Source organism: Gavia stellata, chromosome 1 (assembly GCF_030936135.1).
Source record: "Gavia stellata isolate bGavSte3 chromosome 1, bGavSte3.hap2, whole genome shotgun sequence".
Classification (NCBI taxonomy): domain Eukaryota; kingdom Metazoa; phylum Chordata; class Aves; order Gaviiformes; family Gaviidae; genus Gavia; species Gavia stellata.
Window position 1 is genome coordinate 41,822,738 of NC_082594.1, and position 18,166 is coordinate 41,840,903.

Consider the following 18,166-nt stretch of genomic DNA (forward strand, 5'->3'; position numbering starts at 1 on the left):
TGGTGAAATATTATGGTTCAGCTACAGTTAAGTTCTCTTTTCAAGTGAAAATACAATAAAAATAAACCCCAAATCCAGACATAAAAATGTCTCACACAGCTAACGTTGGACCTGCATTCAGAAATAGTTTCATCCTGCACTTCTGCAGCCTTTCTATTAGCGTGATCCCTTGCCATGGGACAGCAGATGCTTGGTGCAGGAACTCCTGGATAAGTTTCATCCTTTGAATAGAGGTTCTGCACCCATTTTCAATTACAGGAATTCACTATATGACAAGGGGAAAATGGTTAAGAAATTATAGTATGACTGCTTAATAACAGCTACTCCAAAGCATGAAAAAAAGCTGTAAATTTGAACTTAAACCATCCACATGGAAGAATGCTGCTTTATCACTAGTTTAGTTTCCCTTATAATGAATTCACTTCTGAGACTCTGAGAATAAAGACACACATATCAAATGCACTGTTCTCCCTTTATTAAGCAAAAAACATCTTGCTTCAGCCTTAATTGTATTTTCCTCAAACAGCAGGAAGAAATAATTCAAATTAAAGCAAATCCAAATATTCTTTACCCACAAAATTAAGAGTTCAAAATCCAGGCAAAACATTTTAGTCTTGATTGGTCATCTACCGCAACTGCAATCACAAACTGCCTTCACAAAGATATAGGGAAAAAGCCCCACCCAAATTAATATACAGCAGTTAAAACACACCTGAAGAATACTAAACTAAATTAAAATAAAGCACTAGGAAAAAAACCTATTTGTTTATCCACTTCAGGCCTTTTTAAATCAAACTTGTTTTTATTATAAAGAGGAATGCCTTCTAACATAAACCCATGCAGTACTTTTATTGGTACAATAGCACAGGTAAAGCATTAGAAATTAGTAGAAAGGAATTTTCTTCCTGAGAGGAACACAACAGAATACAGCTTTACATCTTAAGAATGGGTACATCTTTGTTCTGAGAGAGAATGAAGCTGAAAGGAAAAACAAAACAAAGCCAAACAAACCTCCCCAAACCCCTGCACAGCTCTCAGTGCATTTTGAGGTGCAAATACCCAGCAGACTTATTACCACTGTGGTGTAAACTATACCACAGTTGCTACCACTCACATTTTTACATAATAGTGTATCCGTTACATCAGTCCATTAAGGACTGCCCTATCTAGCAGATGCTGAGTAAGCAGCAAAAAGCTCCCACATGCTGCCTGTGGCTACATTGCTAGCAAAAGCAAAGTTGGCTCACTTCAAGCTAACTGGGAATGTCTATTTAAGCTGCAGCATTGCCATGGATGTAGCCCACCACAGTGCATAGTTGCTAGACAAGCACTAAGTGGACAGGCAAATCTGGGATCTGAAGTGGTTAGCAGAGAAAAGGAGTGAATGTTACAATGCTGAAGAGGACAGAGGGACAGTCACACCAGAAGATGCTCCAGATACCTAACACTAATGTCTGATTTCCCTAATAATCCCTGAAAGCCACAAGTTTTGTGGTCAACATTTTCCACCACTACTTCTGTGGAAGCACAAATGAAGAACGTAGGCTGGAAAAACCTACACTGAATTTCCATGACTATTTGAAGCATCCCCTGTCTCCTCCCACTCTCACCTTCTCTCATGAACAAAGCCGAAAGGAACAGGATGGGAGGACTACAGTCCTCTCACTGAAAGGGTGACTGATGGATTTTTCAAGTTAGGTAGCACGATCTCACCTGACTATGAGTGGTTGCTTTTATCAGATCATACGTGACTAAACAGCTATAGGATCATTTTTCTCTGCTTATTTGAAGGAATATGTGCTTTAAAGACCCTGCTAGGCTATCCAGCACTGTAAAAAGGAACTAAGTTTCACTGAAGCCAATGAACATCCCACTTACTTAGCAGAAACTTCAGTTTCTACCACCTTCCTGGAACATTTTCACCCTGAGACGCCGAAGTGTGGAGAACCCAGTCCCACCACTAATTCATCCGTGGACTAGAGGCAATGTCGGTACACCTCCTGTAACAGATGGCTTCTGACTGCTTAAAAAAAATAAAGTAGGTGCTTCTATAGCTGTTTATCTTCTTTTCTCTCTCAGGCCTCATAGATGTAAAAGCAGCAGAAGAAAGTGGCAAGATGTCATCACTGTTTCAACACCACGCGGAGGGAAAGCAGAAAATACAACTTTTTGGTATACTCATCAGTTTGAATGAAAAGCTGCACATTATTTATGAGACATATGAGAAACAATCTATTGTGCTGAACAACGATAGTCAATCCTAGATATAAATTCTCTGCTGGTCGATAACCACTATACCCATTCCCTTAGCCATGAGACTGACCTGACAGAGCCATAAATTCACACATTGTCCATTTTTCACAGACAAACTCCACCCCCAGACAGTCTGCAATGCACCAGCCATGACATTGGTGTAAACATTTACTCATTTATTATTTTACGCTGACTGCTTTTCAGCTTCCTGACAACGGACAGGCAAGTAACAATGGTAATATAACCTGGGCCAGGTTGAAGATCCAAGCGCAGGCTGAATATAAGTTTCAGAGATGGCACACTGTACTACCAGTTCCAATCCCAGCAATACACTGGAACTCACTAAATATGGATTTTTTTTTAACACAAAAACTTCTGTAAATCCATAAGGTTTCAATTTATGCATGCATAAAACAAATTCTCTACCTACAAGTTTCTTTCAGAGAACCAAACAGAAAACTCAGTCTAAACTTACTGAAAATCTTAATAATGCCTGGCATTGACCCAAAATCTTTCTGAAGAACCTGACTGATAATTAGTGCATTTTCAATGATTTGCCCCTTTTGGGGCCAGTGTTCTAATGGGTTTTAGTGCTAGCAAATCAGTGCTAGGATTTGTTCTGTGCATTAACGTGCACAGAGTGTTAAGCTACTTATTTGTAATGATACTGTTCCTGTAGGAAAGCCTGCCTTGATTGTTAATGATACTTGAGGCTCTTAATTTTAAAACGGAGGGGGAGAGAAACTGCAGGGTGTGGCATAGTTTGCTACAGAGCTTGTCATTTACTGAAAACAAAAACCTCACTTAATTCCATCGATAGCACTCAGAATATTATAATAGGCATTTAATTTCCTAAACAAATTGCATTTTAAGAAGCTGGAGCAATCTCTTAAATTACACTATTTTCATTGTTTATATTTGTTGTTATTTTTTAAGCTAGGACCTATTAAAAATGATTCATTCAAAAAGAATAATTTGAAGAAACTTGCTCTTTCCTTCCACTACTTTCACATCAATTTAATTTTTTAATTAACAGCAGAAATAAAAAAGAACAGTAATATCTTATTCCCCTTCCAGATTAAACCTTAAAGACTGCTGTATGATCAGTATTACTGCACTGCTGCCTAGTAGTATATACTGTTGATACATGAATTGGTTTATTGACTGTTTTAAAGTTTTACAACTTTTCATTCAGCCCAATGTGCCCTTGTTGTGAACTCACCCAAAGAATTACCAGGTTCAATAACCTAAATTATATTAATTCATACTATAATAGATATATATAATAAAAAAGAAAAAGAACATGGTCATTACCTTCACATAAGTAGTCTTATTGACTTCAGTAAGACTGATTTTACAGAGCAAAAATCTGCCCAGACAATCAAGACTTCAAATATCCAAAATAAATTCCACATATGCACAATACCAGATTTCTGAGCATCACAAACTATAATAAAAGTAAACTGGAAGAACAAGGCCTGTAATGCTTATTCACATGTAGTATGGTCAAAAATGTTATGACATCCAGAAAAAAAAAAGTATGAAATCTAGGCTGACTGGTAAAGTATCATAAAATAATGTCATGCCAGATTGCCCCGATGCTGTCAACCTTTTAAAAATTTCATTCCTATCTTCCCAAAATATTTTGAATATATAAATTTCAGAAAAACATAAAAATGTTCTGTCTTACCTAGCCAGTTTGAAATTCAAATAGAAAGTCAATTTGACAAATTCTCTGTAAAACATAAATTTTAAGTTTGTCACAATTCTGCTATAGAGTTGAGGCTGCACAGCGATTGCAAGAAAGGTTCTGGATCCCTTGTACCTATCAAGTGATTTAACATAGATATACACACACCATAAGAGACACCTGTGTGGCCTGAGCTTGGGTCTTCCATGGGAAGCACTATCTTTACCTTCTAGAGCCAAAATGTCAGTTAATATATGAAGTATCACGTCACAAGAGAAATAATTTGATATTTTTAAATAGACATGTGTTTATAGACATACATACACAAAAGGGAGTACTGTTGACTAAACAAAACGACAAAGTGGTAGAAAAGCCTCTAAACATAACAAAGAGATGTGAACTCAGCTTAAGGTGCAAAAGATAAAAAGGACAGGATTCAGCATTGAAATAAGGCACTGAAAGGAGGTCAAGTGACTTAGTGAATCAGCTGCTGACCTCATACTCAGTCCTAATCATAGTGAATGAAAATTGCTGTTCATAGATGGCTGGAAAAGGCTTTAAGCCACAAACCCATTCTGGACTTAATATACTATGCACGAAAACTGGAGAACATGTTATCATCCCCTATCCAACTCCCTGAAATGTCTAGCTGCAAATTATATAAAATCATCCTGCATTTTCATTCCCATTAATTGCCAGTCTATATCTAAATTAAGATATAATTACTTTTGTAATAAAATGTATACTAAAATCCACTCTTAATTTAGTGCTTTAGAATTCATGTAAATACCTAAGGTAAATAACCCTGCTACTTCAAATACCTCTCAAAGAGTAGCCTGCCCTTATGAACTGACTGGAGTGCGCAGGGAGGTGGAAAGAGTTTGGTATTTTCCGTTCTGTTTCAACCTTAAAAAGGTCAGTTCCAGTGAGAGAATAACTCTGAGAAAATTTGAAACGGTTGCATCTATGCTGTCAAATACCTGAATGCCACATGCTGAAAACATCTTCCAACTTACTATGCTTGTTACTGTCAGACATGGCTGGTTGCCCCCGATTAACTCATGCACTGTACGTAGCACCAAACTGGCTAACACAGGATTTGGATTTTTGAGGATAAATGCCAGGATAATACCCTGACACCATTCCAACCCACCATCCCAAAGTTTCAGGTGCAAATCCATTTATGAAAGAAAAAAATCCCTTAGTGGCCAGTTCCCTCAGGGAAACATGCAATCCTCCAAAACACTGGCACTGGCAGTAAGTCTGGCTCCATTCTCCACCTACGTCTACAACAAACACATTTGATGGTAAGGAAGAAAGAAAGTCACCAGATGTGGTGGCTGCTGTCTTGGTAACTATCAGAGTCAGTTATCCATACTGCCTGTAATCAGGCTAAAAGTTCCTGAGGCTTCACCATCTGGAATTTTTTGCATAGCATCTCTAAAAAGTTATTTTCTTTTTTTTTTTTTTTTTACTATGATTAGACTTCAGTCAGCAACAGTTTGGAAGTAAGCCTGCCTATTCCTTTTCCTTCGGGTGAGCTCTACAAGCAATGCAAAATAAGGCTTTTTTTTTTTTCTTTTTTCCTTTTTTTCTTTCTCTAGAATGAGTTGTATTAGAAAATAAGTTGAAAAAAAATATATTAACATGGAAAAAATGCAGAATGTAACAGAAATAAGAAAAGACTATAGACAAAGCTCTCTCCTGCCTGCTGTGTCTCTTCCTCACGCTTTCCTCTCAGATCAGCTATCTTTCAATGGCTCGCTATATTGCAAAAAACTCCGTAGAACTGACTGTCCCTTAGGGAAGAAAACAGAAAAAAAACAGAGCAACCTTTCCCTCCATCCCTTCTACAACTTGGCTGCACCTCTGTTCCCTGCTCTGCCCAGCACACTCCAGGTCTCTGTTGTGTGGCAAGTCCCATCCTTCATCTTCACTTTCCTCTTCCCTCTCTTCTCCTACACAATGTCCAGCTGCTCCCAGCAAAGGGGTAAACATTTTCTCTTTTCAGATACTCCGTCTGAGCCAAAGAGCAGAGGCCAGATCAATGCAAAACAAGAGTCTTTTTCTCAAATACCCAGTTGCTATCTTTGTAATGGAACATACTATGGTGAATTGCAACAAATAAATAAAATAGAAATATTCTATTATAAGGACTTTTTCATGGAAATTTAGTATGTCTAAAGACTCTTCCAGATTTTTGGTTTTCTTTACACTGCTTTTTACATCACCATTTACTATAGTGACTCCATCATATAACTTGTTCTAAATCTCCTACTAAACATGGTATTAAATTCACAGATCTACAGGATTACATTTTATTAAGTTGTAGAGTCAATGAATTTCTTTTTTTCTTTTTTTTGTTAACCTAATTAAATTCTTTGGGGGTTTTGACTTGTTCGTCTGTTTTCCTCAGATATCCTTAAGTGCATTTGTAACACCAGTTTTGTACTGGTTAATTAAATATTTTTTTAATCATGATAATCACAAAGCAATTGCACCAAGAGTCTAAGGTTTTCTATACATACATGAATTGTGCTGTTCCCAATAAATTGTTGGTATCTACAGCATCAAAAACTCTGTACAATACACAAAGTACAGCAGACCCATTTCTGCTTCCACAAACAGACTCTCACTCCTGGGTACTAGCCAGGGGAATTGAAGACAGTTTGTACATCACCCTGAGACCAGGACAACCTCACATTAGTGCAACGTACTGTGAAAAGGGAGTTTCAGTCCATGATAATGGGTATATTAACATATCTATGTAATGGTCAAGTTAATCTCACTTTCCTTGGTGTAGTCAATCTGGTTCAATTAACCAGTTTAATTGCACAGTATAATTCTAAAAAGTGCCCTTTATTGGGTGATACCCCAAAATAACTGTTGGGTGTTGCTGTTGCTCCTGATTTAACAGATACTCTTTTCCATTAGTTAAATACTATAGCTGGCAAACAGATTCCAAAATTCAGATTTCATTATGCAAATTGTATTTTCATATGTGTGAGCTCTTGAAGAAATTACGCAATTCATTCCCCAACTAGTTTTTTCTAGTAATGAGTGCAACTGTCTGGTAATGGAAGTAGCACTTCATAAAATTAGCCAATATCCCTCTGAAGTGCCTTCACACTGCCACTTTCCTAAATACTTAGATGAGTTTATCTGCTCTGGTGCACCCTCCTCAGGAATACTGAGCCAGTGAACATGTGCACTACTACACATACTTAAAATATTGTCCGACTTTTTGTTATTCCTGCATGTGACAGTGTCCTATCTCAAACTCTTGATTTAGCAGTTACTGCTATGAACTTCCTCATGACCGGAGTTCCTTGGCCTGGTATAAAAAAAAAACAAAACAAACCCTCCCCCCCCAAAAAAAAAGCCCCAAACCTCACCAGTTAAATATGAAGATATTTTAATCTCTTTGCCATAGTTATACTGTCTTTAATGTCAGTACACTTCAGCTCCAAACTTCAAACAGCTGATAACTATTCCTCTGCAGGAGACCCAACGTTTTCCTAGGAGGCGTACATAGTTTTCCAGCGAAACACCTAGCAGAAATCTTTTGTTATTGTTGTTGTTTCAAAACAATTTAGTTGAATAAATAAAGCAGCTCTCATTCACAATATGCTGTATTTTATCAGGAAAATAAGAACACAGCATTTTGGAAAGAAGCTTGATAACTTTTATTAGTCTCTCATAACAGTCAATTTCGGTATACGTTGCCTTGCAAAGATGAGTTTGATAAACATCAGAAAAAGAGACCCCAGAGGCTCTCAAAGCTAGCCAGGAAAAAAAAAAATACATCTAGAAATATCATAAAACATTTCTCAGCAAAATGTTCATTTTCATTCTTCTCTGAAGATAGGAATACTTTGATAAATTCAAATAAACCAGATGATTGAGCTTAGGGAATGAACACCAAATGCTTACCCACGCTATCTTCTCTATCAGTTAGCAGGAACTGCATTTTGGAAGATTAAAAAAGCTCTCCTTTCTCTCTTCCTCTCACATGTCAGACACACGACATGCACTCCTCTAGTAACCATTTGAAGCAAGTAAAAAATCTCTAGCTAAAACCAGCAACACACAATTTCAAATGTTTTTGGTGCTGAAGTTACACTTCATTACTAACCAAAAAATTTCCGAGTTTATTCAGAACTTCTGCATAAAAAGCTGATGTTCACCTAAAACCTAATCCTAATCTGTAAATGACATTCATAAACAGCATAGAATACTTTTGCATTTTCAGTATGCTACAGGATTCACTACCAATTTTTCTGAATTCACAAGTCAATAGAGAGTCTTTCAATCTATCTTATCTTTGCAGACTCAGCATGCTACTTGTAAGCCAAGCTGTTGTCCTTCTGGCTTCATATATTGCTGCCAGCACTAAGGATTTGGCAGACAAAATTCCTCTCTCAGTAGACACAGCACAGCAGACTGGGGTGTGCAGGACATTCACAAGTTAACAGTTACTTCAGATGGTAAGTTAAGTGCAGCTCCATGCTCCAGTACAATGTAGCATCCAGACATTACTAGCTGTAGTACATTTGTACCGTGTTCCTCAATGCTACCAGTTCTAGCTACATAGGCAGTGTACGTAGGTCCCATGGCCTTTACAAAAATTTGCCCTGAAAAGAGAACATTATTAACATCCTGAAAGATGAATGAACTAGAAGACCATCCACTTTGTTCTCCAACAACTCCCCTAGCTTTCCAGGGTTAACAATAGCATTAAGGAAAAAAAAAAAAAAAAAAAAAACAAAGAAAGAAAAAACTAAACAACAACAACAAAACCCAACCAAAAAAAACCCCAAAACCACAACAGCAAAGAAGAAAAAAACCCACAAACAAAAAAAACCACTTTTAATATATAATTTTCTTTCTTCAAATGAAAGATGCAAAAGTGATCATAAAAGAAACCAGAGGGCAGCATGTGATAAAAGTTCCATTCAATCTGTTTTTCAGAGTAAAGCTGTGCTTAAAATATCATTCTCCCTTGACTAACCACTTCCTTTCTAAGAAAAAAATTGAATGGGATGACATGTCATTGCTTGCAACAGTGAAAAGGAACTGAGCACAGAAACTCCAGAAGGTCTTCTCCAGCCTTAAGTTCCCCACATGCTTTAAATATGCATGTTGTCTTTTCTCTATATTCTGTTCTAAACTTGCCCCACGAACCAACTGTCATCCCTGATGCCTGCAGCTCCGTTACCAGGAGAAAACACCAACATTATCACTAAGGATTTGCTACTGGATCAGTTCTGTAGGTGTTGTAAATCAGCACAGCTTCAGTAACTTCAGCTAAGTGATGATGATTTACAACACCCTGAGGATCTGGCCCTCTGTCCTTATTACTTTATTAATCTGCATATTCCTGCAAGGTACAGCCATCTTTTTTCTGAACTACTTTTACTTCAACCCACCTATTATAAGTCTGGTGTGGATTTTTACAGAGTTCATACCATACTTTCTTACTTATTTTTGAAGAAGCATTGCCCTGAATCTGTCCATGGTCCATAAATGATCTATATGGCTGACTGAATCAAGCCTGAGCTGGTAGCTGTCAGCAGGTATGAATTCAATTTCCAAAATTAATCCATTAATATCTAAACACTATTAATAGAGTGGAGAGGGAGAAGCACATTTTTTCTATCCCAGGGAATAAGAGGCTGGCCACTTCTGGTAGGAAGCTGTTTGATCAGGTCTGTCAGAGCCAGAAGACCATGGTGCATACCTTCTCATAATAATGAGTACCTCATTCCCAAGAGAAGAGAAAGTTGGTGTCGGGAAACATGTTTTATCATATTCACAGATCACAGAATCACTAAGGTTGGAAAAGACCTGTAAGATCATCAAGTCCAAACATCAACCCAACACCACCATGCCCATTAAACCATGTCCCGCAATGCCATGTCCACAGGTTCCTTGAAGACATCACTGAAGCTAAGAGCCCAGCAGGATTCAAAGGAGGTTTAGATATTTATATGGATAACAAGACCATCAACTGTTACACTGGACAGTATACATTCTTTTCTGTAAGAAAATAAACTCTCATATTTCAGTGCATAACTCTGCTATTAGAAATGCGGGACTGAAACAGGCTCAGTGGAAATGTTGATACATTTTTATTTTGGACCTTTCTGTAGTTCCCTTAATTTTCCTCTGACACTGTCTACTGTTGAAAAAGGACCCTGAGGGAATACTCCTCTGATCCTCCATGGCATGTCCTGACAACGAAGGAACCCAGACAGTGAATGAAAACGGGTTACATTTTATTTGCAAATTTATTTTTGAAAAATAAAGTGTTGTGTTGATCCCAAGTTTAAAGTGAGGCACCAATAACCCGCATCTTATTTATTATGTGGGCATTTAAACACCTCCAGAGTCCTTTGAAAGTAGCAGTAACATGGAAGAAATAATTCAGATGGAGTTAGAAGAGCCATTTCATCTGCCTAAAACCTGAAATTTTTCTAAGACCAATTGTCCTCAAAGCACTCTCTGCAGAAATATGCAACGGTTATCCTTAACAAGTCAGCATTTTTGAAATGTTACAATATTGTAGATCTGAAACAGTATTTTTCATAAACTTAAAATAGAATGAACTGAGACCTCACATACAATACTTTGTTAACAAGCCCAGGCTTTTAAATGGCATGTCCAGCCATAGGAGATATTTCAGGAGGGACATAAGATTCCATGTCCTAAATGAATGAATGTTAACATCGACTTGGAGAAGGTTACGATTATATCAGGCTGAGAGCACTGAGGGTAAGAAAAAATGTACATTGGATAGGCTAAAGAAGGACTCTTACTCAGTAGCAGCAAAGTTTTCCTGCACAGATCTAAGTGTTGGGCAGAGCGCAAGGAATGGGATTTGTCACTCCCAGATTCACTGAGGAGCTCTAAGAGGAGAGTTAAAGGTGACCATACTGTAATTGAGCTAATTTTAATTGTACATATGAGTTACATACCTAAGGAATGGAAATCAACTGAGTGTACAATTTAAATAAAACCTCACACCTTGCTGATTTCTTAGGATTTATTTGATCATTGTTCTAACAGGTAAGGAAATACAACTTCTTAGTCATCCCCTCTTCAAAATTTATTTTGGGCTACAAAAGGATATTTTATCAAGTACAATTGCCTTCAGTAATAAAGAATATCGTAATAAATTGCTGCCTGCCTTGTGCAGGATCAGGATAAATTTTAAAGGGCCAGTAATTCCTGCAAACATTTGCACATATCATTCTGCATCACTGCAGTGTTGTTGCTAACCTCATAAATTGAAGTCAAAAAAGAAATACTAAACAAATTACTATGCTCTCCCATTTGCCTATATGGAGCAATCAGTAAGATACTACTTTTAATAATTTTCCTACAGTTTCTGAGGGAGAGAATAGTTTCTAAATGTTCTGATTTTCCCCTAAATATTCCCAACTTAACAGGCTTGCTGTTGCTATTCTTTCTATGCACTTATTGTACATCAAGGAGAAATCTCGTTATCTTGTCTATTCTGAATGCTTATCTTCAGTCAAACCACCCACTATTGCTCCCCTCATCCTTTAGAAAATAGCATTTCTTGGGATTTAGTGACTGTTCTGTATACACACATGCACTGAGTTTGAATCTCCCACTGTGTTTCAGGAATGACTTCACTAAAATTGCATGGGTCTTCAGAGCATAAATATTAAGTGGAGTTCAGTCATGGCAATATCAAGACATTTGTTAGACTAAATGAGAGTGCACAAGGCAAATGAATGGGTGAACCACTTAAAATTTCAGCCTAAGATTTCGATGCTATAATCCCTCTTCCTATAATCCCTTTCTTCTCTCCTCCTATTTCAAAATCTTAACTAGCTTGTTTGTTACATCTTCAGTCTTACAAAAAAAGAATATTGCTACCTGATTCCCTTCCAGCTACAATAATCCCTTTTTCCTAATACATTTCCTATCTCCTCAGCCCCAGGCTTCCTACCTGAAGTCACTACATACTCCCCTAGTAAACTACCACTGCTCATCACTCACAGTGAATCACAAAGTCACTGCAGAAACTAATTAGGGACCTATAGCTGGCAGGAAGCAGCAACTGCTTTCTGCAGCTCCTTGCCCCAAAATAAGAGCCTACACAGAATATACCCTGACAGTGAGCTGCTATGCAGTAAGTGCAATTTGCATTCACTGGTCAGTGCCGATTGCTTCTCAGTGATGACCGTTCACCATGGGGAGAAAAAGGTCACTGCCAGCCACCAACTGGCAACTGCTGTGTGCAGAAATGGATCGACAATGATTTCCTACCACAGGATAAGCAGTCATTGTGTGTCCCAATTTGAAAATGGCAAATACCGCAATAACGGCAGGCAGCACTGATGGGTTGCAGCACGGCAAATCCAGTTTGCAGCACCTGATCAGCTTACAGTACTGAAATATCTACTTTTTTCAGGATAGACATCACCACTGATAGTATTGATCAGCTACTGCCAAAACCAGAGACAGCCTAGTACCAGTTAATGACAAGTAGTACCTGTTCTAAACACACGGAGTTCCCACTAACCACAGCTAAATAATTAAGTCTTTTATAGCAATGGAGTTTTACTAGCCCTTCACCTCTTTTTAGCATCTTATGATACCCCCATGTCTGAGTTTTTCTCTTACATTTTGCTACAATATCCTCCCGCCCTATTTCTACTCTTTAGTAGTTCAACATAATTTTCCAGCTGCGTATCTTTCTATCTGCAATAACCACAATAGCTACATTTCCCAAGCCCTTCTCTTCTTTTCTCCACCTACATATGGGTACCCAGCCTATTATGTCTCTAAAAGTTGTTCAGCAGATAAACTGGAGCAGCAGCCCCAGCTAAGTGCTGCCCAGGCAATAATTACTTGCTACCTCGCTGTCTTTTTCTTGCCTGCAAGCTTGAGAGGTGGTAGCCTTGGTTTATGGCAAGAACAAAGAAGGCTAAAGAAATGCCTTGATGTGTCACATGAAGTATTGGTTGCCAGGGGTTGGTTTAGATATGTAGTCTTTCCTAAGGTTGATTTCTTAAGAAACTAGATAATAATAGATGTGGCTGTTGTGGGTTTTTTTTTCTCCCTTGCTTTTCAGGTTATATCACAGATTTTTGGCAAAGTCCTGTCTAAGCAGACTTACTTTAAAAAAAGAACTGGTAAAAAAAGATCATAAGTCAGATCTTAAAGTTCTGGAAAAATGAATGCCCCAATTTCCCACTGTTTTGCATCTCACATCTTATGCTCTTATCCAGCATTTTTAATCCAAATATTTTGCTGATGTTATCAGCTTGATTTGTATTTTACAGATGTAGAAAATGGCTAATGAAGTGAATGGATGGTCAGTAAGATAGTTTCAGAGCCAGAAATGAATAACAGTGCTTTGAATCCCTTCCAGTGTACTGTGTGTGCAATAATAAAGAGCTGTGGAGATAGCTGTGAAATGACAGAATCACCCCAGTTCAAGTGATTGTATAGAAAAGTTTGAAAGTAAGTGGAAAATCAGGCCCTGGATGAGACATAAAACAAGTTGATAAACCAAATGTACCTTCCTCCTTTATTAACTTTCTTAATGAGGCTATCTCTGACTATCAGGAACTCTAACGAGAACAACCATCTATTTTAAATGCCAAGCAAACGCCTGTTAAGCAAGAGACTCCCTCTTTGTAGGGCTGATGCTCTTGAATCCTAATAGTAACTGACAAGACTTCCCCATCTGGACTCTTTTTTTTTTTACTTTGCATTTTGAGCATGTGACAAAGCGCTGTGCAAGGGATTGCCTTTACAAGCAGAGCTGTATGTTTTTTAAAACGGGTGAACAGCAGTGTGATAACATATGTGGAAAGATCAAAATGCAATTTCTTTTTATTATTCCTATTATTGCATTCCCCTACACAATGGCAACCTCTTCAGAGACATCGTCTGCAACATAATATTGATTTAATGCACCATTTCATATGCCTGCCACGTCCTCAGATTAAAGATTTAAATTAGTATGACAAGTGAAATGCTAAGAAATTCAACAAATCACCAGACAGGCTAATCCACACAGGGTACATTTTATAGTAAAAACCAAACCAAAACAAACAAAAAAACCCCACCCCAGCAGCCACAGCTTAGGCATAGGCCAGATCTAATTTGCTTGCTTGATCTTGAGATCTTTGAGTGCAAATTCATTATTCTCATATTAACTATTATCATTATTGGAATTTTTAAGGAACCTTTAAACCTATTAAGCTGGTCTTAAATGTTGTAATCTATTTATTGAACACACCAGCAATGAAAAATTAATTATTAAACAACCACCACAGGAAAACATCACTGGCCTTGTCACCTCCGAGCTAGATTGATAGCATGTTACCTTATGGAGAGTGGGGCCCTACAACACTCAAATATCAACCTTGGAAGGGTAATGCTGAGTATGTCACAGCATAAGTCACATTTTTAATTTAATGTTTTATTAAATGTTAGATAGAATAAATTTATCCAGGCCTCACAAACTCTGTCTTAATAAATGAATTGGCACTCTTTCAGATGTAAAAAATGGTCACAGCTTCTCAAGGGCATCAGAAACGATGAAGCATAAGACACCGGTAAATACAAAAAGCAAAGGCAGCATGGACAGTGATATATTTGCAAGCACTGTGGGTGAGCCAACACTTTCAAAATGCTGAGGCTAACAAAACAAGAGCAGTGAACTCCCAAAATGGGAAAAGCACCTGCAGTAAGAAGCTGTGCTTGAGTGCTGTTGCACAAACATGTTCACTACTGAAAAAATGTGGAAAGGGTGTGGGTTTATCACCCTCCTGCTACTATATTTCAGGATGTGTTTGTATGTTTAAAATTTCATGAACACTATTAATAATTTATTTTTCTTCTGTCCTTTAATTTTCTAAGGCTAGACTTTGAAAACAAAAGGCAGGGAGAAGATATATTGTCTCCCTCCTCTGCAATTATCTACAGCACGTTCACTTGCTTTTCACTGTAGAACTGCTGTCATTAGTAATATATAATTTGGCTAGGAAAAATGGTTACAAGTTCCTTAGTCAACACCAATATGCCCCTGCCCTGGCTCATCCCTCCAGAGACATCCTAAGATTTCCGCAAGCGGCTCCATTTTGAAAACATTTGGCTTACATAAGGCAGGACAGCTCAACACTACCACTCAAGCAATGAAAGGCTTTCACAGCATAATTGAGCTGTACTATATATTTCCACAGACACTAAACGAAATGATTGTAAATGACTATTAAAACTGCCAGAAAAGTCCCCTTCCCCCACTGCTGAATAAAAAAAAAAAAATAATACTTAGCATGCTTTTTTTCCAGAACTCTAAAATGTTGGTGTTCAATAGCTATCCCTCTCACCTCTCATGTTGCCATACATGGCACTGTTAGCCAGCATAAGAACAATAGGTTCCAATAAGCAACACACAAAACCACAGAGAGCAGTGAGTTATGCTAAAAACTCCTGCAGTCTGTGCTTCTTGAATTCATGCAGCTGGCATCCTCCTGCTGAACGCACAAGAGCATTTGAATGAGAAGGTAAAAAGGAATAGGACCCTGAAACTTCCTTTGAGCCTGGCATTTTTCCAGAGTCAGGAAGCAAATTCCCAACAAAACAATATAAAGGAAAGTGAGTGACAAAACAAAGCGCACCATTGTGCTTATAAGTTCTAAATACATTATATTCTTGATCTAACTACATGACACTGGCCACCCCACTTATGAGTCCTACAGCTGATGTGAGAGGAAATTAGAAGGACTTTATTCATCAAAAAATGAAATGTGACTTCACATAGACATAGGGTCGCACGGAAACATAAGCAGTGAGATGAACTTGCTACTAGTAAAAATGACAAAAAAACGAAGTTGAGCTACACTATATTTAATCCTATCTGTCTTTAGCTGACCCAAGGAAATATACTATAACCTCAGATGAGTAGTCACAGTTTATAACAGAAACTGCATATTTATATGGAAATTTTACTTTTGTACTCAAAATGTGAAGGAAAAGATATAAAACAAAAATGTCTTTTTTTCTATTTCATTCTGTGAGGATAACAACTCTGACATTAGTGAGCTTTCCTGAAGTGTACAGCACTGGATCCAAGAACGAAAGCCGGTTTTGAAACTATTATGCAGTATATATTTATATGAAGAATACACAGGGCTCAACAAATAAATGAGATTAATAATATCTTGAAGTTTAGTTTTGTACTGGTTTTGGCTGGGATAGAGTTAATTTTCTTTATAGTAGCCTGTAGGGTGCTATGTTTTGGATTTGTGACCAAAACAGTGTTGGTAACACCCAGATGTTTTAACTATTTCTGAGCAGTACTTGCACAGTCTCAAAGCCTTTTCTGTTTCTCACACTGCTCTGCCAGTGAGTACACTGGGGATACACTAGAAGTTGGGAGGGGACACAGCCGGGACAGCTGACCCCAGCTGACCAAAGGGATATCCCATACCATATGACGGCATGCTCAGCACATAAAGCTGGGGGAAGAAGAAGGAAGGGGGGGGACGTTTGGAGTGATGGCGTTTGTCTTCCCAAGTAACCATTACATGTGATGGAGCCTTGCTTTCCTGGAGATGGTTGAATACCGGCCTGCCGATGGGAAGTAGTGAATTAATTCCTTGTTTTGCTTTGCTTGCCTGCACGGCTTTTGCTTTACCTATTAAACTGCCTTTATCTCAACCCACAAGCTTTTGCACTTTAACCCTTCCAATTATCTCCCCCATCCCACTAGGTGGGAGTGAGCAAGGAGTTGTGTGGGGCTGAGCTGCCTGCCGGGGTTAAACAACAACCAGTTTTTAATTATTCTGGTAGCAGGTAAAACACCTTTTTTTTTTTTTGTTTTTTTTACAATGGCCACTTTCATTTCACAAGTGGTTTTCTTCTTTATGCTTTATTACCAAATTGCCTTTCTTTGGTGCTGAGAAGGAAGAGAGACTCAGTTTTAAAGGAAGTTCTTTCAACAGAAATTCTTTTAGACACAGTTTCAGCTACTAAGGGAAACTGGTTGCTTTAGTGCTTTCTAAGAAACTATTGCATTTTGACTGCATTTTTGAGGTACATTGCTTTGTAACTCAGGCGTATAAAAATGTTAACACTTTTAAGCAAGAGTAAGTGTGTACATAAGCAAGCAAATAAATATGTTTAGTACTCATGTTATAAGAGAGCAGAAAATCCAGCACAGCATAAGTAGCTCAAAATGTTCCAGCTGCATCTAAACTTACCCTCTTGGAACATGACTACATCTTCTGCCCAGTCTATGTGCCCTGATTTCCTTTCCAGGATTATCAGTACACTGAGAAGAGGGATATGGCAGATGTCTTTCTGTTCCCAAAATATGAAATTTTCATCCTGTTGGGAACGTGCTCCCTGACTTGGACATTTGCAGGGCTCATATGTCCAGTATATATACAGTACCATTATGTCTACAACAGCTGGCCTAGGCCAAATCTAAACCCAAATCTAAAATATGATGCAATTTAGGAAATTCACATACTGTCAAGAATGTATTGCTCTACTCCAATATAGTGCACTTCTGTAAAAGTAGCCGCTAGATACAGATTGATATCAGACTATCTGTACTATCAGTAGTTACAAATGGGAAACCCTGAATTTACAACCTATGCCTCACATATTAGCTTTACCAAAACTAAGGATATGAACTTTCAAAACTTTATCAACTGAGCCAATTTACAGTGAGTCAGCAAAGTGAAAGTTCATCAAAGTGAAATAATGGCTTTACCAATTTTAACAGAAGCATTAGCTTCCAATGTCTCCCCAAACTACAATACTTTTTTTATAAGGTGCACAATAATGACAGTATCTAATGGAAAATTTCTCAGAGATATATGGATCTCAATAGATGATTACATGTAAAATGTTTTTATCTTACACAACATAAGATAACAGATGGATAGGTAGATAGGTAAATGGATAGATACAAAGCATTAGTATGTGTGTGTATATATATCCGTGCATGACTAGAAAGCTCCTTGGCAATCCCATTAAATGCCAAAAAGACTTCTAAATGGATGTTAAATACAAATTAAAAAATTTAAAGTCTGTGACATGTAGGATGTCTGTCCTTTAGTAACCTTTGGTTTTGACGATGAAAAATTGAGATTTGCCATCCACTTGTACAGTGACTAATGAGCTAATAAATTTACAGATGAATGCAAAATTCTTGACTTATCT

General features: G+C 37.7%; 1 protein-coding gene across 4 annotated transcripts in view; it reads right to left on the minus strand.

The window, feature by feature from the left end:
* Positions 1-18,166, minus strand: part of PCDH9 (protocadherin 9) — a 679,091-nt gene that overhangs the window by 478,279 nt on the left and 182,646 nt on the right. The window contains exon 2 of one of the 4 annotated variants that reach the window (XM_059821043.1): positions 11,584-11,604. The exons of the other annotated variants lie outside the window; for them this stretch is intronic. Within the exon in view, the coding sequence (XP_059677026.1) occupies positions 11,584-11,604 (21 nt within the window). The remainder of the gene's footprint in view (positions 1-11,583; positions 11,605-18,166) is intronic. 4 annotated transcript variants of the gene reach the window in all.